At 45.5% G+C, this 27,294-nt stretch overlaps 3 protein-coding genes across 3 annotated transcripts in view; 1 reads left to right on the plus strand and 2 right to left on the minus strand.

Moving 5' to 3' along the window:
• dpf1 (D4, zinc and double PHD fingers family 1) overlaps positions 1 to 2,061 on the minus strand; it is a 36,251-nt gene extending 34,190 nt beyond the window's left edge. Inside the window, 2 exon segments of the mRNA XM_034548618.1 lie at positions 1,945 to 2,003; positions 2,005 to 2,061. Coding sequence (XP_034404509.1) covers positions 1,945 to 2,003; positions 2,005 to 2,061 — 116 coding nt within the window.
• Positions 2,062 to 3,599: 1,538 nt separating this feature from the next.
• Positions 3,600 to 10,368, plus strand: si:ch211-11n16.2 (zinc finger FYVE domain-containing protein 1). The gene is given in 24 exon segments (XM_034548815.1): positions 3,600 to 3,823; positions 4,534 to 4,635; positions 4,637 to 4,666; positions 4,668 to 4,704; positions 4,707 to 4,816; positions 4,943 to 4,982; positions 4,985 to 5,016; positions 5,018 to 5,050; positions 5,052 to 5,166; positions 5,299 to 5,357; positions 5,359 to 5,481; positions 5,483 to 5,521; positions 5,664 to 5,696; positions 5,698 to 5,771; positions 6,758 to 6,794; positions 6,796 to 6,831; positions 6,833 to 6,868; positions 7,059 to 7,159; positions 7,255 to 7,372; positions 7,762 to 7,935; positions 8,182 to 8,229; positions 8,231 to 8,378; positions 8,744 to 8,842; positions 9,093 to 10,368. Coding segments are annotated over 24 exon segments (2,016 nt in total). The 5' UTR covers positions 3,600 to 3,664; the 3' UTR covers positions 9,326 to 10,368.
• Positions 10,369 to 19,561: 9,193 nt separating this feature from the next.
• The window catches only part of numbl (NUMB like endocytic adaptor protein), a 22,819-nt gene continuing 15,086 nt past the window's right edge, over positions 19,562 to 27,294 (minus strand). Inside the window, 7 exon segments of the mRNA XM_034549213.1 lie at positions 19,562 to 20,245; positions 20,248 to 21,080; positions 21,167 to 21,352; positions 23,156 to 23,425; positions 23,557 to 23,761; positions 24,650 to 24,790; positions 26,865 to 26,939. Of these exon segments, the coding sequence (XP_034405104.1) occupies positions 19,928 to 20,245; positions 20,248 to 21,080; positions 21,167 to 21,352; positions 23,156 to 23,425; positions 23,557 to 23,761; positions 24,650 to 24,790; positions 26,865 to 26,939 (2,028 nt within the window). The 3' untranslated portion in view covers positions 19,562 to 19,927.

Below are 27,294 nucleotides of genomic sequence, written 5' to 3' on the forward strand. Positions count from 1 at the left end.
TTTTCAAAACTAAAGAGCTTAAAATCAAAGCAAGAACACGAGCTGACAACAAGTCATATATATGTATATATACATACATATATATATATATATATATATATATATATATTCCATGCAAATCTGTCAATTTAATCCCCTGCTTGACACTGAGGGCCTCTGGGACTAATCTGGCCACACTTTGGCTCTGCCTGGATGAGCTTCCCTTACAGGAGAGGGGAAGCTCTGAGCTAAAAAGGTCCCACATGACAGCCTCCATCCAGTCCACCTGTCCCCTCCTGTCCCGTCACCGCGTGCACCATATACCGGATAGCAGTTTATTAAAGCGTTAAAGTCTCCAAATTATTCATGTCAAATCTTCCTGACGCCATTCATTGAGAATGTGTGCCATGAGTGAAAATGCATTAAGCCCAAACAAACAAACAATAAATAAATAAATAAATAAAACCACTAAAATACCATCACAGTACAATCACGGCAGCACACAGTTGCCCAATCAGTAGCGTTCCGGTTGCCTCTCCGGTGTGAAGTGCTCTCTTCAAAGCGGTGCACGTACAGGGCAGTCGTTCACGGAATTGCACGAAATGTCGCCTGCGTCTGCATCTCAGAGAGGCTGACAGACAGACAGACAGACAGACAGGTATGTGTATCCCTGCTCAGGTGAAACCTGTGCAGCATCCGACGTGCCCCCCCCCCCCCCCCAGTTTTTTTTTTTTTGCACACATGTCTCTGACTTTTCTTTGTTTCAAACTGCCGATGGGTCTGTTGTGTGCCCACTCCTCGTCTCTATGTGGTTTTGGGTGTGTGTGTGGGGGGGGGGGGGGGGTTTCGGCTATATCCCTTTATAAGTACCCGCTGACAGACGCACATCAGCCACCTTTTTGGCCGGGAGCCCAGGCGGGCAGCAGGCGTCTGCATTCCGCTGAAACCAGTCTCAGAAAAACAACACACCAAAAAAAAGACCCCCCCCACCCCCCAAAAAAAAAAAACCTGCACAAAGGGGATTATTACGGGAGAAAACTTCACGGGAAATCCACCCGTTTAAAGACCCATTAGTTGAATTAAATGCCCGTTAGGATGCAAAACGCCGGACTGCCATTTAGATTTTTATTATGGGCTTTATTGTAGGCGCTGAAGATGAAAAGCAAGTCTCGGGAGTTACAGCCGCACATCGGCGTATTTACCTCGGATTATATATGTTTCCGAGGGGTCCGGCTGTAGAGGTGTAACGCTGCAGCCCCCCCAAAAAAAGCCCATGCAGTGAGCTCCATCCTGCCTACCTGTTTACCCCCTCTGTGTCCCCCCCCCCCCCCCCCCCATCCCCAAAAAAGAATGTGCTCACAGGTACGGTGAAGCCATCTAAGCTCCCCCGCCTCCCGGCCACTCCAAGCCCGGGCTTTGACCGTGATCTTGGCCGGCTACAGTAGCAAGGGACACACCGGGTCACCGACATCTACCTCCAGACATTCCTCCAGATCCCTTGCACGCGCGCTGCTGTTTTGGCTCAAATGGTTACATGAACTGCATCGGCGCGCACAATAATCCCCTCGTGCCAAAAAAAAATAAAAAAACCAGAACACCCCCCCCACACCACCCTCCACCACTACACACACACACTCCACCACACACACACACACACACACACACCCCTCCGTCAGCTTCAAATCTAACTTTTCTTTAAGGCTGATTCGCGTCCGCGGACATTATCTCCCTTATATGTGTGTAAGTGTGTGTGGTGTGTGTGTGCGCGCGCGTGTGTGTGTGCGTGTGTGTGTGTGTGTGTGTGTGTGAATTGCATGTGCAGATGTGTTGGTTGATCGCGCAGAGGAAAAGATGTGGGAATGAAAAAAAAAAAAAAAAGGATTCTTTGAATTGCACTGACAAGCATGCACGAATATACAACAACAACAAAAAGCGCAAACGCTCCGAGAAACGTGCGGTACTTACGATTTGAGTGGGTTCTGCACCGCTGTGGCCATTTTGATATAGTATGATAGAATGCAACCAACGCTGCAGAGCCCGGTATTGTACATGTAATGTAGCCGCTATTCCAATTTCATTCATTCTCTGGGGCTGCGGCTGGAGCGAGCAGCCAATGGGAGACGGGAGCGCCCTGTGACAGCTTCGGGAAGTGTAGTTTTTTACGCATGTCAACATTGAAACATGCTTGAAGGTGAAGAGCACTACAAGTACCAGCGGGGATGGCGATTTTTATAAGTGGACCCACGGGGTCCCGCCTCGGACTTGTAAAGAGCAAATGCCATATGCACTCCAGTCCTGGGTTTATTTAAATAATAACAATTTTAAAAAAAAAATGTATAATGTGTCATTTGGTTGCTTGGTTTTCTGTCACGTCTTGAGGATGCCAGCTTCTCTTGTGCATTGTCTCCTTGTCTGGATGATGATGAGGATGAGGATGAGGATGATGGGCGAGGTTGAGTCTGCATTGGCCAGTCCCAACACTTGCACCACATCGTCCTAAGTGGCATACTTGATGGGAAGCCTAAATTGCATACTGACTGTAAGACGAAATAACATTAGGAATTTTTTTATTTTTTTATTTATATATTAATTTAGTGAAGTATTGGCCATGTGCACACCTGAGCAGGAAACAACTACATTATACATGTTCAGAAAAGCATATATAGCCTAATTTCCCTAAAACATACAATCCACATATACAGGTGGTTAAGTTAATTATACTAAAGAAAATAGGGCCTATTGGGTTATTAACCTTTAATTACAAGTTTATACTATAACTATTTTTAGGGCATATTCAGAGACGCCGTGCCATAACCTTACAATAGTGGTGGCATGTTGGTTAATCTTATATTATCTGTGGTAGCCCTGCACTGAGCATTCTTTAATTATTCATTAATCAGGGGCGACGGGCCTATAATTGATTCTTTCAGACATTTGTCTCTCATGAGCTCGGAGAAAGACTGGGGACCCTCCATCCTGTATTCCTTAATTCCTTCTTTAAATTCCACTAACATGCTTTTCCCCATTTGCAAGGAAGGGAAGGAGGAAGGAAGGAAGGAAGGATGGATGGATGGAGCTTAGGACTGTTTGAGCTGCAATGCTGGAATTTCGTTCCCAATGTCCCGTTCGCGGCGGTGGCGCCGCTCTGAAGCCATCCAGTGACATGTGATATTTATAGATCTGTGCTAACAAATATTTAATGAACATTAGCAAGCGGCTCCAACATGGCACCACTGCTCCAATAAAATAAAAAAAAAACACTCTCTGACAGTTAAATATAAACTTTTGATTCAGTGTATATATGCTGTAATTATGAAACTCGTATTTTTCAGCTTTAGCGAAAGAAATGGACTTGAATTGTATTTTCTAAACATGAAACATCTTCTACACAACACTCTTGTGATGTATGGGTCTGTGAAGGCATCGTTTCATCTAATTTAATGCTCTTTTTATCCTCTGGAATCGGAAGCTTGTTGAATTTGCGGGTCCCGTGTCGTTTGCGCGCGTCGTCCACAAGGTGGTGCTGGCGCACCGGGCAAGACGCGGAATTAAAACCCACGCTTCAAATGCGTCCTACGTCACTTAACCGCGCGCGCCTTGGCTCCTCCCCCGCCAGCCAGCACACGCGCTGTTGTTGTGATTGACAGACGGAAGAGAGAGATGAGAGAGGGGAAGGAGAGGAGTCATGTTGAACTTTCGTTTTCGTTTTAGGTCATTAAACCCGGCGATGTCCGAAATACTCATGAAAGAAATGGAGAGTATCTCGATCGGTCCGGCGAAGGCGGAGGAGACTCCGGACGGTGGGCGGAGCTTTCCTGCTGGTGGACGAACAAGAAACCTGCAGGTAAAAAGTTAGCTAGCTAGCTAGCTAGCTAAGGAACAACAACAACAACACACTCTGACGGAAGGCCACGAACCCGACGCTGACGGTTACACCGCTAATAAATACGGTGTATTAGCTCGGTGACGCTTACATCGACGTGTGTTTAATTATTCCACTGTGTGTAGCTTAGCACGTTTAGCTCAGTTCTTGTTTTTGGTTCACAAGAGGCCCCCCTTCCATGATGCCCCGAGAGAAACGAAAAGAGGCTCAACTCCAGCCCGAGGGAGGGAGCAGCAAATGGGGGGGGGGGGGGGGGGGTTGCTCATTTGTGGGGTGGGGGGAGTCCCGGATGAGTCACGCGGCCCCAGCTGACGCGCAGGGGGAGGCTACCTTGTTGTGTGTTCTCGTACAAAGTGCACGGCGATAATGAGGGTTTTGTTGTGTATAACTTATCCAGATGGTCCGGGATCCATGCACGACCAGTTTGGCCCAGCAGAAGTCACTGTTCATGAATAACAGTCTTCATTTTCGAAGATTTCGGATGTAAATAGTCTCAAATATTAATGGCTGATTTGTTTTGTTGTGTGTGTTTCAATAAGCTTTTCCAATAAAGTTGGCAAGGGGAGTCTGAAACCCATCTTCTGTCCACTGATTTGTCTGTCTCTCTCTCTCTCTCTCTCTCTCTCTGCTCTCTCTCTCTCTGCACATTTCTTCTCCCCCCCTCCCAAAAGGTCCACGATGAGACCGAGTTCGTGGACCAGCTCGGCTGCGGTGACGTGGCGGGCGTCAAGGTGCTCTCCATCTTCGGCAACACCGGCGACGGCAAGTCCCACAACCCTCAACCACATCCTGTTCGGCGTGCGAGACCGTGTTCTACACCTCCAAGTCGCCCAGCTCCTGCACGGTGGGGTGTGGGCCGCGTACGACCCCGTCCTCGGCCTGGTCTCCCTGGATACCGAGGGCCTGTTGGGGGCCGCGGCCAACCAGAACCAGAGAATGCGGCTGCTGCTAAAGGTACGAGAAAAGCCCGATGTATTTACACTCGGCGTAAGGGTGTGTGTTTTCTTAGTTTTTTGTGTGTGTGTCAAAGATCAAAGAAGCTAACCTGGCTCTATATTTATCTCCTCCCTCCTCTTCCAGGTCTTGGCGGTGTCTGACATTGTGGTCTATCGCACGCGGGCCGGCGCCTCCACAACGACATGTTCCAGTTCCTGAGGCAACGCCTCGGGGGCCTACCTGAAGCACTTCAACCCCGGAGCTCAGGGCCCTCTCCAGCCGCTGCGGTCTGGACGTGCCCCTCTCCTTCTCTCGGGCCGGCTGTATCGTCTTCCAGGAAACGACGCACACCCAGTTACTCGGTCACGGTACGGGGGTGGGGGTGGTGGGGGGGGGGAGAGAGAACGAATGCACTGGAAACCGCATCTCAGTTTTTTCCAAGCAGGATTCTTTTCCCCCTTTTTTACAGGATTTCATTTTTATTTATTTTTTCCTCGTAGATTCTAAGGGGACGGGCCAAGCCGACACGCTGCTCCAGAAGCGGTTCCACGATCTGGGACTTGGGGACCGAGGCCTTCAGCTCGGTGCAGTACGTCGGCACCCAGACCATCACGCCTCCCACCGACTACAGGCCGCTGCTGGAGGCCGTCAGGCAGCAGGTGAAGAACACTCACACGCGCTCCCCCCCGCCAGCCCGGGGATCGTGTTTCACGCGCCTGGGAGGTAAGCGATAGACAACGAGTTTTAAGAGACATTAACAGACACGAAGGTTCTGTCTCGTGGTCTATCATCTTGGTTTTCTGTCCACATTTCCTCTCTCCCATTAATCGGCGCCCTTCCTTTTTTAAAAAAATTAATTCCCTAGGCCCTAAGTGAGCGTTTCTGTGGAGAACTGTCCAGACGATAAGATGACCCCCCACTCTTTCTTCCCAGACGAGTACTTCACCTGCTCGGCTTTCTGCCTCAGCTGCAAGTAAGTCCTCACAAACGCTTTGGGGGCAGTTTTTTCTTGCCTTTTTTTGTCCTCAAGTTTGGTTTACCGAGGCCAAAAATCTGGGAAACATTTTTGACTGAAGGCGGCGCTAAAAAAAAAAAGAATAAATCATCATTTCTGAATCATTTATTTATTGGCAAAGTACGTTGCGCACACACGGAATTTGACTCGGTGCAATAACAACAAAACATAGACATAGGAATAAAAACAATATAAATATAATAAGTGCAATAATGCATAAAATACGACAGATCCTCGCCCCAGACTAGTTTCACCTCCGTACTGATCAGGGATCAGCTGCGTACCGCTGCACCACTACCATCGCGACACGGAGACGGGTCCAGGACTGCCATTTGGGCTAAAACTATTTTCCACTCTTTTTAAAAAAATGTTATGGATGAACTGCTTCTCGTGACGTCGTATCTGCTGAATGGATCCAAGGATCAGTTTCCAGTTTAACAGTCTTTTTAAGAATTGTACTGTGGGAGACAGAGTAGATGTATTTTTTATTAAGTCCTGAAATCCTGTCTGGTGCAGATCTCTTAATTCTAAACGTTGTCTATTTTTCTTTCTTTTTTACCGTGTTGGGGAGCAATCCTTCCTCTTCGATATCGGCACACGGCCGTTAAAAGGCTTTTATGGCCAGATGGAAACATAAACAGCAAACACAAACAGAAGGCTTGTTGCCTCTGGCTGAATAACAGATTTGGAATTTATTCTCTCAAAAGCAGAAAAATCTGTTGTTGTTCTTCCGGATGTCTCCCCGGTGAGACACATAAAACCTTGATGATGTCTTTATATATATATATACTATCTATTATATATATATATATATATATATATATATAATATATCATATATATATATATATATATATATATTTTTTTTTTTCATAAAGGAGAAATGGAAGTCTTCTTTCTCTCTTGTGCTTCATCTGAAGGGTTTTTGTTTTCTGTCTCTTCCAGCATTCGCTGCAAAAACGGAATGAACCATCTGAGAGACAAGGGTGCCCCACATGGCAGATGGACTGTGCCAGTATTGTCCACCAGTACAACAACAAGGTCCTCATCTGTAAGGTGAGACCCCCCCCCCCTCACACCAGTGTACACCAGCGAGTGGAGGTTTTAACTGGGTCCCAGATCAAAATGTGATGTTGTTTATGTGGTTTCAGCTGTTCATCTCGATATAATACAATAACACCCCCGTACGGTATATCTTCTATCTTCATATTGTTATCTGTGTTTTTTATGTCTCGTGTCCCCCCAGAGGTGCTATGAAGGAGGCAGAGAGGTGATTGTTTTGCCCAAGAGACGTCCTGCTTCCACTGACAACCCATGGTTTGGACTGGCCAAGTATGCCTGGTCAGGGTACGTAAATACACACACACACACACACACACATGCACATTTTCACAGCCTTTCACTCGATCATCATGCACGTCGTCTTCCCTCCTGCCTCTCAGCTTTGTGTTGGAGTGCGCTAGCTGTGGTGTAATCTACCGCAGCAGACAGTACTGGACGGGAAACCAGGACCCCGAGAGCGGCGTGGTGCGATCTGAAATCAAACATGTCTGGGAAGGGGTGAGTACCTCCTCTTCCTCTTCCTCTTCCTCCTCCTCCTCCTCCGGTTTATAGTTTCAGTACAAAATCACTGAACCCTTGAGGTCATTGTTTCGGCATCAGGAGGATGAGATTATTCAGAGTTTTCTTGCCTCTGATGTTCCTTCGAGACCAGATAGTTCAGAAACTGAGAATGCAAGACATTTTATTTTCATCATTAACTTTGCAACTCATGCAACATTAAAATGTCCACATTGTGATGCATTTGAACCATTTGTCGTAGCTTCTGAAGGGAATAATGACGCGCCTCCCTATAAAAAAAAAAAAACGCCGCACCGCCTCCTTTTACTCCTTCAACCGTGCTGCTTTTCGGTCATCCCTCTTGTTTTTTTTTTTTTTCTTTCTTTCAGTCGGACACCTTTCTGACCAACCACCAGAACGCTGCCCAGAGGGTCCTGGATGGGGATGAACTACGTGATCCAGTCCGTGACCGTGAGTACAGCACGGGGCCCACCAAGGCGGTCGCCGCCTGGGTCACCGATCAGGTGGCGCCGCCGTACTGGAGACCCAACACCGAGATCACCGTGAGTACGACGTGTGAACATCCCGTGTCCTTTTTTAAAAGCTTAAAAGGGATATTTTGTTGGCTATTTTGTCGCAAAAACGTGCACTCGTTTGTTGAAGTACTGATTGCACTTCCCGCGTCTTTTGTATGCCGACCCGACGCACAAGACTCTGACATTGTTGAACAAATGATTGACTCATGCTTGCCATAACAATGTTTCCACATCTCTAAATCAATCCCCGCCCCTCCTCCTTCTGCCCCTCAGGCCTGTCATAGCTGTCGGAAACTATTCGAGGAGGCGGAGAGGAAGCACCCACTGCCGGTCGTGCGGCGAGGGTTTCTGCCACCCGTGCTCCAGCCACAGGATGCCGGTGCCCGAGAGGGGCTGGGGCAGCGGCCCCGTCAGGGTGTGCAAGGCCTGCTACCAACAGGGGGGGCCAGTGGACACCACCAGCAGCCAGGGTAACCCACCTCCCAACTACCTCCATCTCAACCGTCAAGTCATCTTAGTAGAGCGAGAAATAGTGCTGGATCTTTTTTTTTTTTTTTTTTATACATTGTGTGGTTTTTAATGCAAATCAGGGTTAATGATGACGAATAAGGCTTCTAATTTGCAAGCGTCTTATTCCTTTCTGTTGTAATTTACAAAATGCACTTAGATTTGCATTTAAATTAATTTACAGACAGCATGAATCTCTGATTTTGTGTAATTAACGCAATTATCGTGTATAAACAGTGTTATTGCTGCGTTTGTGTACTGTCTGTGTGTCTTTTTCTCTCTCTCACACACACACACACACACACACACTCACACCTCTTTTCTTTAGTGTGCAAGGTGGACCCTCGCGGGCTGATAGCTCGCCGAGTGACCGAGGTGGCCCAGTCCACGCTGGACATGGTCACCACAGCGGTGGACTACCCTCTCTGTGAGTGCAGCTACACACACTACACACACACACACACACACACACACACACACACTGCAGCTGGTTGCGCAATATCTCCGGGTTAAATGGCTTTCGACCAATCGGATGTTGTGTTGAACTTGATTTATAGTTCTTGACGGCTCATAAATTCACATCTGATGGTCTGGAAATGACCCCTCATAGATTTACGCACTAATTAAAAACAAACATCCAGAGTTGTATATTTACGGGTCCCGTCCACTACCCTCAGGTTTCGTGAAGGATGTGGCTCGGCCGGACTACTGGGTGCCGGACCAGGACATCGCCCAGTGCCACCAGTGCTCCAAAACCTTCACCCCGGCCATGTCCAAGCACCACTGCAGGGCCTGTGGACAGGGCGTGTGCGGCCCGTGCTCCACCCGCGTCAAGCCCGTGCCCTCCCGAGGCTGGGACCACCCGGTCCGAGTGTGTGACGGCTGCCACGCCCGCCAGGACAGTCTGTGAGGTTTTTAAAAAAAAAAACTGATCCACAACAAAACGCCGTGAATCCCGGCGTGCGCCCGCTGCTCCGGCAGAACGACGAGGATTCCACCATGCGGTTTTTTAGCGTGAAAAGGACCCCACAAAGTACCATGTCTGGTTTTTAATCGGTGCTGACTTAGGATCAGCTTTCCCCGTCTCGTCTGCCTTCCTTGGCCAAACTGACTCTGCAGCGGTTGCTAGGTAACATAGACTGGACAAACTGGATTTTGACTGACTGGAAAATCTAGAAAAAATAATGGGACGACGCGCATCTCCTCTCACTTCCCGTACTCTCGACCGTCGTCTATCTTCCTTTGCAGCACGCGACCCATTTTCCATTTTTTAACCAGTTTGTTTGCTGAAAATGTAAAAAAAACAACAACAAAAAAACAGATGATGCTCTGGGAATAGTGAGTCGGGGGAGGGGTTAAAGTGGGGGCTCTTTTCCATCTCTCTCTCTTGGAGATCTGCAGCAAAGCGTGCCTTTTCATCTCCATGCCCACTTCCGTTAGCTCCTGAGGTTTGTTTTTAGGGGATTCTTTTCCCTGCGTGAGATTAAATGTGCCTGATTATGGAGCGGTGTAATATGGATGGGAAGAGAAAACCTTTAGCACAACACATTATAAGCATTCCAATGTATGGAAATACCTGTGTACTGATGTAGAGTGACCCACCCGCTGTGAGGTTATTGTAAAAAATATATATAAACTATAAACACGGGCACTCTGTTGAGCCACTGATGCTGCAGAAAGCTCTCTTAATATATTGAATGCACCTGCACTAGACTCGACAATTGAGATGTTTACTTTTTTTTTAAACAAGCTCAAATCACTCTCGTTGTTTATGGAAATGTGTACTGTTTAACCTACTGGATAAAGGTATGCAATTAATCTCTGTCTAGAAATGATCGATTCAAATTTTAGAGATGTTTTTTTTTCAGAAATATGTGGAAATTGAAGCATCTTGATTTTTCCTTTTTCGTTTCTTAAATCAGGCTTGTTCAAATAAAGAAAAACAAAGGAAGACTTTGTGTCTCTACGAATGTATTCCGTCACTTGCTGCCTTTCTCTCCTCCTCCTCCTCCTCCTCCTCTCTAATCGCTCCATCATAATCACCCCCTAGTAGCATAAATTGATTACTCCTCGTTGCAAAAGTAACTAGATGATGTGGCAGTAAAAATGAAGAATGCTTGTCCATCAAATATGGATTCATCTGCTAAATAAGTAAAAAATAATCTGATGGTGAGGCTGAAATGTGGAGATAAATGTTAGTTTTTTAGCCAGCAGGACACAGAGTTGCTCTTCACAGCTTAAGTGATATATATTATATATGTATATGTATATTTTTATACATATATATATGTATATGTAATATATATTTTATATAAATATATACTGTATATATATTATATATATATATATATAATATATATTAGGCTGTATTAAGACACTTTTATGACATGTTTATATATAAATCCTAATCAATAATACTTCTTTGCTTTTCTTGAAAGATATTAAAGTCAGAGTTATTTGCGCAGAATTTGGTGATACTGTAATACGTTGTTTTTGTTTGATTATATGTTCCCAGTATCCTTTTATAAAACCCACTGAGAGAAGATATTCTGCCTTGTTTTTATATAAAAAGCTTAAAATTGGAAACAAGTCTGGATTAATGTGGTTGAACAGCTCTTTTTTTTCCTATTTGTATTAGCAGTAAATCTATTTGTTTTGTCATCATATAATATGGGATTAAAAGGTTTAATCCCATAATATATGATGACTAAACAAATATTTTACTGGCCCAGAAGCCCCCTCTGAACCTTCTCAGTCCGCTCCATGTGAACCAACTTGTGTTTAATCCCCCGAGAACTCTGATCTTTTTTTAAATATTCACTTCCATCTTGTGTTTATTTGTTGATAATCTCCAATCCATTGAGTCATTCTCTCTTAATTTCTTGGTCCCTTATAGTGAGTGATGCAATGCCTCCGGCTGCATCGCTGCCTTCCACCTGTTTATTGTTTACTCGGCCTTTTCTTTTGTATTTTACTCCCCCGTGAGACGTGAGATCGGCCTGGAGCTGGTTTACCCAGAGCACCACCAGGGAAGTTGCTATTTCCAGTAAAGCAGGTGGCTGCAACCTACAGGTGTGTCTGTCTGTGTGTGTGTGTGTCTCTCTCTCTCCCTCCTACAAAGTCTGGTTCAAGGTCATCTGCAGTTCACGGTCCCTGATGTCCGCCTCTGTAATGGATAGCTGACTAACATCCATGAAGCGGTGCTCATTTCCTCCACAAACAGATTATGCGAGGCTAAATAGACGTGAGCCTCGCCGCCTCGTCCACAGCACGTTGATGTGGAGGCGACAGGCAGGAGTCTGTGTGTATAGACTTTGAATGATGTAGCACAACCTTTTAAATGATGGACATAACATAAGAGGTGATGTAATAACACTTTGTTGGTGGTTGAGGTGATGATCACCTGTGGATCTTTTTATTTCTTGCTGCAGCATATATTTATATATATATTTGTATATATATATATATTTATATATATATATATACATTATATGTGTATATATATATATAATATATATATTTATAAATATATATATATCAAATTATATATATATAAATATATATTTTTTGTTATATATATATACATATATCTATTTGTATGTATATATATATATTTGTATATATATTTCATTTATAACCTCAACATTAATGTTAGGACAATCAAACCACGTAAAGTAAATTTGTGTCACGTGAATGTATACATATTACCATGTTGTGATTTAATAAAATAAATACAAATACAAAATAGTGTAATATAATGTATAATATACTATGACATCTTTATGTATTTTTATTTGTATACCATACCGTGATATTTTTTTTACTGTTTTCATTACTTCTTGATGAAATACTGACATTTTATTATGACAACTGTGACTGTGATTTTTTTTCACATTTTCATGATATTTTAATATACACTAATTTTATTCCAGTCGTAAAGAAAGCCAGCGGCCATTTCATTTTTAACGCCTCTAATTCTATTGTTGTTTTGGGGAATTTTGACAGGGATTTTTGCAAAAAAAGCACACACAAAAAAAAGAGCGGAGGATTTAAATCTGAGAACGGATGTTTTACGAGCACACAGAAGCAGCCCAAATTGAAAGCCCACACTCTTTGAATAAAGAAAATGCAAGTAGCGACTTGCAAATGTGTGGAGATTTGTCCGCAGTAGCGACACAGCTTACATACCACCACCAGGGGGCAGCACCCACACCAGACAGGTGCTATGTGATAATGTCTGATATTCTGATGTAGGGAGACATTAATAAGTGGTTAGTTAATTTAAACCTTTTAAATGATCATTTCCAGGCCGTGAACCAGTAAAAAGAAAATATACGTTATGGAGATCGGCCTCAATGCCGATAATGTGACAACCGTGTTGAAAAATGGCGGGAGGAGAGCTAGTTAACGTTAGCGACAATTAGCTAACAGCTGCAGCTTCAACATCTGGAGGTTCCTTTTAGTTACATTGCGGTGCGTTCAAGGTCCATTCGGTGTCAGACGAAGGTAATTTATATACATCGTTGTCACGTAAACATTTAGTTTGATGGAGATGTTTTCACAGCAAAGTAAAATTAATATAAGACAGAGGATCATGACCTTTCAGAGCAGCTTATATAATGCGTCATTAAAACTACTAACGCCGAGATAGTTATAGCAATAAAAATACATCTTTATGTGTTTTTATGTAAATTGACCACTAAAGATTACTTTATCAAAGTAAAAGGATTTAATAAATAATTACGTTTAGCTATATTCTGGTTAATAATTGTAAATACATTGAAATTGTTATATATCCAAATTTCATATCGTGGCAAATACAAATTTTAACCTTTTTGGTAACAATTACCTTTTCAGTCCACTAGAGGGTGCCACGTTTTATTTTCTGGAACTGTCTTGAGTAAAGTCAACGTGGTGGACTAGTAGACTATTGACTTGTATTGACTATACAAAATGTGAGATAACTTATATATATATATATATATATATATATATATATATATATATATATATATATATATATATATATGTATGTATAAATAAATATATATAAATATATATATAAATAAATATATATAAATAAATAAATATGAAGATATAAATATGAAGATATAAATATATATATATAAATATAAATATAAATATATGTTTCTGCAAATCTTCCAAAAAATAAATAACATTGTGACTTCCCCCGGGACAGAGTGTAAAACAGTGTTCGTCACGCAATGTGATGCCTTAAGTCCATTTTGTATAAGAGCCATTTAGTGATCTTTAAAGGTTACTGGCACGCCTTCAGACATGCGCAGTTAAACAATGAAGAAGAATAGAAGAGTCTTGGCTTGTGTAAATCCTGTGGCGGTCCTCTCTGTATATAACATGACATATGGTGTGTGGTCCATGGTGTGATGTCCTGTTTCTCCACAGGGGGGCGGTAGACGAGCAGAAATACTGGAGCTGCGCCACAGTAAATTATACATCAGACCACCAACTGTTAACTGTCCTGGATGAGTCCCAGCAGCGGGGGTCTCACTATAAAGCTGTCCTATTTGGAAGTCAGAAAATTAGCATTCTCTCTACAAGCTGAGTTATTATTCATGTTTCAAGAAGCCTGATACGACAAAGATGGTGCAGAGAAATGTATTAAAGTGGTGTAATCCACGGGGGGCTTAGGCAGAGCTGATTAGGTCTGTGTATGATGACGCACGTGTGTTTCACGTCATATAATGCATCCTCACCTGCACATAGCTTTATATGATTATGATTATTATTATTATTACTACACAGAACTCTATAATAATGGTATAATAGAGATGTCATGTCAAAGAAAGATGTAGATATGCCAATTGATTGATGTTGTGAGCACTAAATTGACTTTGTCCCGTCATCTCTTGTCCTCGCTGACACACGGCGCTGATGAGTGACAGCTGCTGGCAGGAGGGGGGGGCCTGGAAGCTGACAGTGTGTGTGTGTGTGTGTGTGTGTGTGTGTGTGTGTGTGTGTGTGTGTGTGTGTGTGTGTGTGTGTGTGTGTGTGTGTGTGTGTGTGTGTGCGTGTGTGAGCGGACTGCAGTTCTGGGCAAAGATGAAAGTCTTGCCTCTCTGTTCAAGATGTTTGTTTTTTTTATTGTGTTTTTTTTCTTTCTTTAAACCTACACAAAGAAACAACAATAGATTGCACTTCCTGCGTCTCGTGCTTTACACCAAAGAGTGTGTGTGTGTGTGTGTGTGTGTGTGGGGGTGTCCTTGCCTTTGCATTTGAGATTGCGTCAAACCCTGAGGGCCAAAGTCCACACACACACAAACACACACACATATACACACACACACAAACACAAACACAAACACACACCCCTCTTCCTGAGGCCTGTCATGTCCTGTTTGCTCTCCTAGCGTTACAATGCTTAAGCTTTATTCATTGCGCGTCACTTGCAACCAGCTGCGTGCTAAACAATAAGCAAGCTGCTGCAATGATCAATGGCAAACACGTGCAATTAATCAACGTAATTACTTCCTCCTATAGCTCCAAGAACTGCAAGGTCACATTGCCAACACTGTATTCATTGCAATTAGCAGCATTAGACCAGTGTGTGTGTGTGTGTGTGCGTGTGTGCGTGCGTGCGTGTGTGTGTGTGTGTCAGACTGAGAAACAGTGCTGGAGTGCAAGACTTCTTAAATTAATTTCTAATGTGTCACATAGGAAAAATCATATCGATCACAGGTAAAAGCTTTAATGTACAATGCAGTGTGTGTGTGTGTGTGTGTGTGTGTGTGTGTGTGTGTGTGTGTGTGTGTGTGTGTGTGTGTGTGTTTGTAGCATTGATGCATTCTCCAGTGCTGATCTGACAATCCGGGCATGGCCCATTACACAAACACCATTACCGAGTCTACGCTTATACAGCTATCAGACGTTGCCATCAGACAAACCGACGCGCACACACACACACATTCATACTGCATGGACACACACACGCACACACACACGCACACACATCCTTCCTTTCCATCTCTATTTAACGAGATACATATACATACACAGTGATGCAAAGACTTGAACGTGGCAACAACCTTTATAACAGGACACACCCTCTGATATGATTATTAGCTTGAAGTAGTTTTGAGTGATCATAACACACACACACACACACACAAACACACACCAAATGTGAGCATTTGGCTGCTATATGCGCAGAAATTATCCCTTTAAAAGCCAAGTAAAGAACAGGGGACGTCCTCCAACACACACACACACACACACACCACACACACACACACACACACACACACACACACACACACACACACACACACACACACACACACACACACACACACACACACACAGCCTTGAGAATCCATTAAGACGATATTGCATTTTCAGCTGCTATCATTTCTTCTGGCACTTTGGTTTTTACATATGTGGCAGTTTTTTGCGGACTGTGGCACTTTTCAGCAGTTATAAATTAGCCTTTCACTGTGTAGCCATGGCAACCACGCATCTCCATCTCCTATGTAGGCTGCTGCAAGTAAGTGTATATGTGCACAGCTAGGGTTGGGGGGGGGGGGGGGGGCACTGTGGTTGTAAAGGGTGGGGGTGCCAGTTATTAGGAATTATGTGAATATGACTATGAGATAAAGAGCCATTTAGCCATTTTTAACTATGTTTTATTGGTTGGTAGTGTTCAGACGGTACATTAAAAGTATAATTAAACTAAGAAAGATAACATGCCAGAAGTTGCACCAATAAATTGAGGATGTTCTTATCGACAATACCATCTTAACCTGCAGTGCAGGAGTGGATTTTTACATTTTGCACGTGTGGATTTTTTATGAATGAATTAAAGAAGGAGTTTTTCTACAACAGTCATAAAGCTCTGCTGATCTTCCCTCTTCGACTCCTCCGGGCCGCCACACACTCACCGACTCTGTCCTCAGATCAGAGAACAATGGCCGAGCCGGAGTTGCTGCGTGTGTGTGTGTGTGTGTGTGTGTGTGTGTGTGTGTGTGTGTGTGTGTGTGTGTGTGTGTGTGTGTGTGTGTGTGTGTGCGGCCACCACGTTTCTCACAGCCCTCAAGAAGAAAAGGGGCCTTGTCTCGTTCCATTAGTGACCCGAGCTGCAGCAGCAGCACGGATCAGCCCGGCCGACTGGAAGACAGCGCTGGTTAGACAGTTGCATCCAGGAGCTGGAGGATGGGAGGGATGGAGGGGGAGGGGGGGGATAACTCTGAGAGGAGAGTGACAATAAGGTACAGACCAAAGGACGGGGACTGAAGGGAATGAGGTGTCTTGATGCTCTTTTGGTAAATGGCCACAATGTAGCCGACACTAAAGAGCAACGACACATTTTCACTTTTTTAATGTTCTTTCCATCTGAGGGTGAGAAGATCGTTGCTTTTGAAAATGTGTCATTGCTCTTCGGTGTGTCGGCTACATTGTGGCCATTTACAACAAAAGAGCATCCCGAGGACAAAAAAAGACGTGGTAAGCAGATTGAAACACGATTGATTTTTTTCTCATTTCTGGATGAAGATCTTTTTGTACTGATGGTTTTCCTGACCAGTGGAACATAATTACACATGTATTTTTGGAACCAGGGGGTGCCCAAATTAGCTTCTCCCACTTTGCATTTCTGTTACTTTGCACCGATTCGCTTTGAAAAGCCTCGCGCTGCCATTTAAATACAGAAGGCAGTTGAACCTGCTGCTCTCCAGTTGACTGAAATGCACACATTCTTCAATTCTTTTCTCTCTTCGTCCTAAATTCACTCAAAAACCGGATGGAAACCAACATGCAAAGTAAGACGAGTCAACAGTTGAGATCTGAGGAAGCAGAAATAACACGAACACGAAGCATCAGGGAAAGAGAGATGAATCGAGAGAATGACAAAAAAAAAGGATATTAAAAAGGAAGAAGGAAAAAGCTAAAAAGCCACCACCTACAACACGTGAACAGGAGTAATATTATATTACTTTATTTATCTTTTGTACAATGTAATTACAATACAAATATGTAGGTTTAAATACAAAAATTCTGTAAATAAAGATTAAAAATAAAAATCGCCACTGGTTTGCTTCGTTACTGTCACTAAACTATGTTGTTGTTTTTTTACAATCAGGTTGATGAGGTCATCATACGGTTATAATTTTGGAGGGTCCGGCAAAACAAAACCGAGTCGAGGGCTAAAATATATATTTTTTTAAAGAAAGAAAAGCATTGATTTTGTCGAGTAGGGAGGGCAGAGAGAGAAAGAGAGAGACATTTGTATTTGTTTTTGGTGAGAAAGAAATATTGATTCGTCCAAAAAACTTTTAAAAAAGGACATTAAAACCCCCGGAGGACCCGAGATGGAATAATAATAATAATACATCTTGTTGTTCTATCGGACTGGATCGCTGCCACAGGAAGATACCTAATTAAACCGTGGGGAGGTAATGAGCAGGAAAACCTAATAAGTGTCAGTCCATATCCATACAATTCAATTCCCAGGCAACGTAACAGCAGCATCTCTGGTCCGGATTACAGTCGTTATATAACGTGCAGAAAACAGGTAGATGGAGCCCTTCGATGGAGAGCGTTTTCCTGCTTCGGGAGTTAAAGTTCTTTGTTGGTATTATTGGAAGTTTTTGACTACATAGTTGTGCACATTATGAGGACCGCAATGATATAATAAGCAACATCGTAAAAGAAAAAAAAGGAAAGAAAATGAGGATTAAATTGTGAGTTTTTTTGTTTTTACGGAGCTGAGGAACATGAATGGATGCGACAAAAGATGTTTTTAAAAAAAAGAAGGGGAAAATCCGCAGACAGTGCGATGAATGCGTCTTTGTTCTCAATATCTTCACGCGCTCTTATATCTTTTTCCATATCTTAACTCATTTTTACTTTCTTCAAACTTCCTCCATCTCATTTTAAAAAAGGTACGATGACTCCGTTCTCTCCTTCAGTCCCTCACATACGGGTTACCCCTCGTCTTTGTTCCCCTCTTATTCTTCTTCTACTCTTCTATCTCAGCCAATCAAATGAAATTAACAAATTTCCGCATCCCAACAAAAACACGCCCCTTTATTCCTCACAGCTCTTCAATTTTAAGTCTGCTCATGTTCCTCTTCTCTTTTTGTTTTTTACCTCACATCATCAATCCCATCATCTGCAATGAGTGCAGTACTACTACAGTAGTACAACTGGGGGTGAATACACAATCGTACTGTTCGTGATGGGACTATATACCCTGTGTTTTGACACATTAAAAGCATATGTAGCGTCGGAATGTTTTTTTTTCTTAAGCTAGTTCCACAGTGTTGTACAGTGTTTCCACTGAGTTGTTAAAGAGTTCCTCGGGTTGGCCCGTGGGAGAAGATGGCGTCCGAGGGGACCGCTGTGCCGTATCGCCCAGAGCGTCCGTGTCCTGAAGGGGTTTCTCGTGTCCCAGAAACCTCCTGAGTGAAGATTTTCCAGCAACAGAAATGGGCTGCGGGGTCAAGATGGCGTCCCCCCCCCCCCCCCCCCAGCAGCTGAGCATATATATGTGAGGGCTAACAGGTGGAAGAAACATGCCGCTATATAACCACTGACTGACCCACATGTCGAACTACACGCTTGGGGTGGGGGGGTTCCTGTTACGTAACTCAGTTTCCCACAATGCTTTCCCTCTATACCTGCTATATATATCTGCTACCTGCAGTTTCCCTCATCAAAAAAACAACAGCTTTAAAAAATTGATTTTTAAGTATATATAACTGGTTAAAAAATAATAATAATTAAGTACAATAAATAAAATAATTTGGCCATAAATCTCTACTATTAGTCGGTAAGTCCTTTCGGGGTTGGTAGAATCGGGTCTTACATCATTGGCTAGTCCTCTTCGGGGTATCCAAACTTTTTGCTGTGCTCGGCTAAGATCAGCATCCGTCTGATCGTCTGTCAATCGCTTCTTTACATCTTTGCATCTTGCATCTCTGCATCTCTGCATCTCTGCATCTCTGCACGTCTTGCGGATGTCATCGCATCCGCTAAATTCTCCACCAGGAAAACAAAACAAACATCTCGTGGGTTTGGAATGCATCCGAGTGGAGTCCCTTTTTAAAGAAATAAACCACTGAGTTGTGTCTCCCCCCCCCAACCCCCCCAACCCCCCTGTAATGTCCTCAGGGGGGTCACATTCAGTACATCCAGGGACTTGCATCCGAGTAAAGCCAGAGTGGAGAAGTGAAAAGCGAAAGGAGAGAAGTGGGAAGCGAGTGTGCAGTCGAAGGAATTCATTCCATCAAGTCCAGTGAGACCTGATCCTCCAATGGCAGCCCAGCAATCCGCCGACGTCCTCCAAAGCTCTCACAGGAGCGTAAAAGGAAGAAATTAAGATCGTTTTAACGTAGACTCCCATGAGAGCTGGTGGCAAGTTGCTCGGCCGCCCACGGGTCAGATGCGAGGCTAAAACGGACCTGCATGTCGGGCCCGCCTTTTCTCCAGGTTTTTAACTCCAGGGCTAGAGCGACAGCTTTGGTAGGCCGACTCTGGCTTAAAGCTCAATCTCAAAAGTCTTTTGAAGATTGTTGGAAAACGGGTTGGCTGCCGCAGCCGGTGCCTTGTTCCCCGGGTGCTGAGGCGGCGGTTTGGCCTCCAGCGCCGCCCACTTGGCCTCGAAGCGATCGTCGTCTTGGGAAACGCTGGCTGCCGGGGCCGTGAGCTGGCTGCCCTCCGGCGGCCAGCTGCCGCCGCTGTTGCTGATCCCGTTCTGGAGGGCCATCGCGGAGCTGCCGTGCGGCGGGAGGCCATTGATGGCGGTTGATAACGGCAGAGTGGGGGAGAACGGCGGTGTGGAAAACCCTCCGGGTGCCCGACTGCACTGGGTACTCCCGGGTAAGGATGGTGCTGCCCGACTGCTCCGAATGCCCCCACTTTGGGTCCTCCTAAGGCCGAGCTCATGGCTCCGCCTGCACCAGACGAGCATGTGGCGGTGCAGAAGACGTTGGCCACCATTTGCGATGGTGTGATGCCGACGACAGGGACGCTGGCATTGGGATATGTCATGCTGCTGGCCAGGCCCGGCATGTAGGTCTGCATGTGCACGAATGCCGGTTGGACGGACTGGCTGGAGAACATTCCCACGGGAGCCGGGGTGGTATCAAAAGCCAAGGGGAAGGGTTGCATGGAGCTCGGAAGGGATCCGGGGGGCCCGGGGAGGGAGGGCTGCATCATGGAGACCCCAGTCATGCTCGGACCGGACATCGTGGGAATGGACATGGAAGGTAGAGACATCGGGGGGCCCGACACTGGGGGGCCTGGTATTAGAGGAACTGATGATATTGACATGGGTGGGAGGGGCATCGGCACATGACTTGAGAGAGCAGAGGGGCCCGACAGGAGATGTTTGGACATGGTGCCGAGGGGCAACGGGACCGTGGACACTGGGGCAGCTGATATGACCGCCTGACTCGACATCTGCTGACTCGACACGGAGGGCGGCCCAGGGATGATGGGGATGGCGGGGCCCGGGGGAGGAGTCTGTTGAGCCTTGACAGCCTTGGACACCTCCTCCAGCCATCTCTCGGCCTCGGAGGGCGTGCGCCTGTGTCCCATCTGCATCTGTATCTGCATCTGCATCTGCATCGCCACGGAAACGGGAGGAGGGGAGTGGAGCGGAGGATCCGGCTGGCCCCAGGAAGAAGTGCCTATAGGAGGGATAAAGTGTAAGACTTAGACCACCGCTGCAGCTCATTTCAGAGTGTGCTCTTTATTACCCGTTCTCCTTTCTTACCCTGCACTGGTGCAGGTGGTGGAGGCAGGGCAGGGGGCACCGTGCAGGTCGGCGGGCCATTTGCAGGCAAAGGAGGGTTGGAGAAGAGCTCCTCCGATGGATCGGTGAAGGAGCTGTTGATCTGGCTACACAGGGCGTTGATGCCACAGTCTTCCTCACACGGCAACCCCATATCCATCTCTGGTACTAGCAAGAAAGGGACACGCAAGAGGGGGAGGCGAGGTGGGGAAAGGAGAGGGCAGGACAATGGAGATGAAAAGAAAGGAGGTGGAAACCGACAACGAGAGAGAGAGAAACATTTTTTTTAATTCATTTGTTTAACAGAGCAAACAATATCTAGGGTTATATTCATGTACGTTATGTCGCTGGTGCATTGGAGCGGTTGAAGAGGTGCATTTGGCTCAGTTTATCCAAACTGTAACTGATCCCACCAGCGAAAGGGATTAGCCTGAATAATGTCCCCGTCTGAATTTGGGTTTGGACTACAGCTTTTGTAACCTTTCCTGCACAGAACGCGGATATAAATAGATATAATATCCAATTCCTCGTTCCTTGTCCCTTAATCCCTCCCGTCACAACGAAAGACCCCAGAGACAGAAGAACATGGCTTCTTCCTCCACTTCCTCATCCTTTCCTGTTTTCGCTTCCACCATCCACCATCCATCTACTGTAGCCCACTCATCCAACACACGCCCATCTCTCTCATCTGTGAATGCATTGTGTGGCGACGGGCCTTGAATTATACTGCAGGGTGCAGAGGGCGCTGGAGGCATGTGTAAGGTCTCCCATTAAAGATTTAAAGAGTTTTTGTACTGCAAAAACCCTGTGATCCTCCCCTTTCCCTCAGAAGCCCTCTGAGCACCTCACATGTGTGTGTGTGTGTCTGTGTATGTGTGCGTGTGTGTGTGTGTGTGTGTTTCTCTCAGTGCAGTTGCAGGTTAAGGGGCTGGTAGAGGGCTCGCTGAAGGCTAACCAGGACCACACAAATCAATACACACATTGTTCAGAGAGTCACAAGAGAGCAGGGAGGCAGTGTGAGTGTGTGTGTGTGTGTCAGGTAGGGAGAAAAAAAAAAGCATCTAGGATTCAAACCGCATCAAATTCACCACGACTGGGTATATACTTTAACCATCATGGGGGAAATAGAGGAGACGGAAATGGAAGCCGTGGATATGAGTGAGAGTGGGAGTTGAATGTTGTGGTTCAGTATCGCCGTCAACCCTCTCATGTCTCCTAATGACTATAATCAGCCCTCTGATCCGGTGGCACCGCACTGTGTGGGCGTGTCCGTGGATGTGCGTCCCTCTAAGGGGGTAAGTGAGTTGGTATTATTTGTCCTTTGTTAAAAAAAAGAGCTTTCCGAGCTTCACAGACGCTTAAAAGTATTAATAACATCACTTCCCACGACTGCTTTTTGTCTCGGCCTGCATTCAATGGAAGACAAGCGCTGGGATTAAAGTGAAGAATTACACATTGTCTCCGGGAAGAACACGAATAACTAGAATTACCGCCTCGCGGTTCGTACGCCTCCGTCAACGAGCCGAGCTGCGGTTTATCATCGCTTCGGAAATTTCATCCTGTTGGACGTTTGCGATAAATTACTTTATGAATTATTGAGTTGAGTTACGGGGGAGCAACGGTAACTCAAAAATCGGAAGAAATTCCCTCCCAGGCCTTTCCTGAGATCTCACGACATGGCAACGTACGGAAATATTGGACAACCCATAAACGCGTAAAAAGCCTTATTATTAAATTATTAGGTGGAGTATGCGTTTTACGCAGTGCATATATATTTGTACACGGTGTAGTGTGTATTAATATATCAACGAAACAATAACTTGGGACTTTGACACCAAATCACACATTAAGTTGAAATATAAATTACAAAAACTCGAGGGGGCTCTCTGCAGAGAGGTGAGGGGGGGTTCCTTCTTTACCAGAAGGTCAGAAGGTCACCACCAGCAGCACTTCACAAACCTCTCCACTCACCAGGGTTCTTGTCCTGGTAGTCGGTCTTGCGTTGCAGCGTGGACGGCAGGTCGTTGAGGCGGAGCGACAGCTGCCTCTTGAAGGGAGAGTTCTTCTGGCTGAGGGCCGGGAACCCGCGGAACGAGCCCTGGCGCACCAGCTGCTCGATGGGCGCGTGGCGGCGAGGGATGGCGTGAGGCCCGCCGGGCTCCGGGCGCTCCATGGGGGACGCCGCTCCCTCGGGCGGGGACGCGGTTCCGGGCGGGAGGGCCGGGACGGCGGATGGTTGTTCTGAAGGGAGGAAGCGGGTCATTTCCTTGTTTCAAAACCCCCCCATCACGCGGATACATAATCCGTGGATCTCCAGTGCACGTGCTCGTCTTTCACTCGCGCGAGCGTCACGGACGCACTTTGGAATCTACCTTTCTTCTTGTCCTGCAGCTTGTCATCTCGCTCGCCGCTGCAGCTCTGCTGGCAGGACGGGTTGGAGCGGAAGGAGCCCTCGCGCACGAAGGAGGTGCGACTGGCGTCGAAGGACGCCGTCACGCCGCACTCCTTCTCCCGCCGCTGCTTCCTCTCCAGACAGGCGGCGAAGGCGCAGCCGACCGCGTGGCTGAGCCTCTCCCCCTGGCGGACACACACACACACACACACACACACACAAGTTCAAAAGGTCGCGTCTGCACTCGACCTACACGCGCAGGTGTTTTAATCAAAATCAAGCTCATACAAACCGTCACAGAGAAAATCGGATTACGGCGCAAAATTGACTCAACCTCAAAATGAGTTCATGCCCCTGAATGCATCTAATACCCAACATGCCAATTCATCCCTACTTTCCCTTTACTTTCTCCCTCCTGTCGTCACTCCTCGTCTCTTCACGATGGGAAAGAGACGGTTTTCGTTTAAGATGAGCAGATATATAAATATGGAGAGCGTGGTGGAAATAGAGACAGACAGAGATGGACAGATAACACCACCGGGGCTTCAGTCTAATCCCCTCTCCTAATCCCGCAGGTCTGCGCCGCCGTGAGTAATCTATCCCACGGTCTAAGCTGATTAAAACCGCCACGGGATTGAGACCACGGCAGCATTGTTTCTAAAAAAATCCTCATCCCAAGGTCAAGTCAGATGGAAACGCTGGAGGTTAGAAGCTGTACTGAATGTATCTAAATGATACGCGCATTGGAAAATGATACCATGCACCCATCCGCTATCCAAACCTGCTTATCCTATTCAGGGTTGTGGGGGGGGTGGAGCCGACCCCAGCTGACATTGGGCGAAGGTGACGGTGCCAGCCTCTGCCCGCACATTAAAAATATGCAATATTAACTGAAACTAAGGTATAAAGTGCCCATCAAGGAAAAGATTGTGTCGAAAATCTAAAAGTGTTCGCTTCATAATCGTATTTAAACTTCGCAAAAATCGTTACATTGTCGAAAATTGAACAAGGAAAAATACTGCGCGACAGACTAAAAAGCTCCCGTGACCCCAGCGAAGAGAAAAAGCCCTCACCGAGTCCTTGAGAGCCATGAAGCAGTGGCACATCCACCGCCGGGTCGTGCCGTCCCGGCAGATGTAAGAGAAGGCCTTGTCGTAGTTGCGATCGGGGGCGCAGAACGAGACCTTCTCTATGGTCTGGTCCACGATGAGGTCCTGAAGGAGAGAGAGAGAGAGAGAGACTCAGATTGCATCAAATCCCATCCGACATGGTTTAGTCGGTGCTCGACACGCGGCCTTTGACCTCTGCTGACCTCATGAAACCGTCTCTCGCTCCGACCTATTTACAACATCCAGCAGTCACAAAGAAAAGAAGATCGTCTCCAGGCTAACGACACTGAACCCTCTTTTCATCTCTGGGACGTTTCCACCACTTGCCCTTCCTTCCATAAAAAGGGTTATTCAGCCGGTGGTCGCCACAGAGAGAAATAAAAGGGGGCCCTTCTCCTTTTTCTGTGTACGTTAAGGGGCCCTCGGCTCACCTTCTTAAACAGAAGGGAGAAGAAAGGGAGGAGAGGGTTCACACACACACACACACACTTCCTCTCCTGTAGCGTCGCCGAAAACAAAGAGAGGGGAGGATGACGGGAGAGGAAGACGGAGGACGGGGGAAAGGAGGAGAAAAGAGGGGAGGAAGAGGTAGAAGAATAACAGTCCATTTCATTGTGGGCCGATTAGTGAAGGATGCTGGTACCGAGGTGAGAAGGGTTTTCGGTACAGTGAGATACTCGTATTACTTTTTGTATTTGTGTGCGTTTTTATATGTATTTTTTGTTTTGATGCACGGAGACGGAGAAAGATGGAAGGATTGTCAAATCTTCGTACGTTAACTTCGTATGAAAAGCTTTGTGTTTGGCTGACGATCGGCGCTTCGACGTCGGGTTGAAAACGAGTCAAAACAGGTCGTGAAAACCAAAAGTTGTTGAGTTAAAAGATGCTAAATGATGCTAAAAGGTGCTAAAATATGCAGTTCTTAGTGTGTTCATCACTGCGAGGGACACAGTTCACGTTGCTATTTTTCAATTGAGGCTTTTTGAATGAAGCCTAAAATGTCTGCAGTTATATTTTATAACGTCCTCAACCTGAAGTAACATGGAAAGAAAATTATTTTATCCTATTGTGGTTAAGTAAAGGTCATTTGTTATGCTGTTAGATGGCTGCTGGGTATCCAGTGTAACCGAATATTTCATTAGATATAAACATGTTTAATTTTGGACATTTTTATCAATAATTGTTTGGACTTTTACAAGGCTGGATTATTAGAAATGTTTTGAATTACAAATAGTATAATACTAGTAAACAATAATAGTGCTTCCGCTGTGTTTATAAAGTGCGAGTAAAGTCTGAGCACAAAAAAACGGGTTAAATTCACGCGAATCTCACTTAAAATTATTGTCGTAGTTCCAATTTTTACACAACGACCGTTATAGAAGCTGAAGAGAAAAAGAAAAGGCACAACAATCTAAACACATAAAGTATTTTATATATATATATATATATATATATATTTGGGGGAAAAACCTTCCGGTGAATTCATGTGAAATCTACAGATGGGATAGATAAAGTATTACAATATTCTTTTACGTTACTACGTGTTATATGTTGTAGCCTATAGTGTCTCGCGGTACCTTCATTGTTGGTCTTGGTGTTTGTTGAAAATGTAAGAAAAGATAACACATTGTCGGCTTTATCTTTTAATATGTTTGGATAGGACACATCATCGAAGGGAAGAAAGGAGGGAGATTAAATTGGGGGGGGGAGAGGTGAGGTCACGTGTGGCCTCTGAAGATAAACACACAAAAAAGGCTTCTCTCTCTATTCTCTGCTCTTTATTCGACTTTCAATAGAGCCTCAGCTCTCGGTTGGAGGCCTCCCTGCCGCCAGACACTCCTCAAGTGTGTGTGTGTGTGTGTGTATATCTATGTTTACTTGATCGTCCCTCCCCCACTAAGCACCTTCAGCAAGAAACCATGGGTAACATATGTCAGCTTTGAAAACACACACACACACACGCACACACACACACTAGCCTGGGAGCATCAAGACAGTAGATTCATGGTGGTGTCATCAATGTGGGACAAATATAGACATTTGTTGCATGTCTTAAACTGATTTTGAGCCAGACGGCCTCTGCGGAGTGTGTTGTACAAGACTGTAGGACACACACTCCCCCCCTTGAACCTTGTTGCAGAGTGATCGACGGCAGTAGAAATAAAATGCGTGTGCTCACCTTAGTTTTGTCGTCCACCACCCGGAGTCCATCGGCTGAAACCCACAGCACGGCCTTCACGGTCTTTTTGCCACTCTGGAAAAGACGGCAGAGCATTAGTGCACCAAGTCTCGCACCAACCAAGATGTTACGATCAACAGTCAACCGGCATGTAAAGAACCGCTGGCGCTCCTCCTGGTGGTTCTGTAAAGTGCTCGTCACATCGCTGCAGACGAGGGAGCGGCGGTGGGTTGAGATCGGAGGTAAAAAAAAGTTTTTTTAAAAACTGTGCCAGCTGCCACCGAGGATCATTTCTCTAGAGGAGGGCACCAGGCAGAGCTAATCACACACTCGGCAATGGCCGGGCTATAAATACACAGGCGAGAAAAAAACAGCGTGCATGCGCGCGTGTGTGTGTTTGTGTGAGTGTGTGTGTGTGAGTGTGAGTGTG

Source organism: Cyclopterus lumpus, chromosome 13, assembly GCF_009769545.1.
Source record: "Cyclopterus lumpus isolate fCycLum1 chromosome 13, fCycLum1.pri, whole genome shotgun sequence".
NCBI lineage: Eukaryota > Metazoa > Chordata > Actinopteri > Perciformes > Cyclopteridae > Cyclopterus > Cyclopterus lumpus.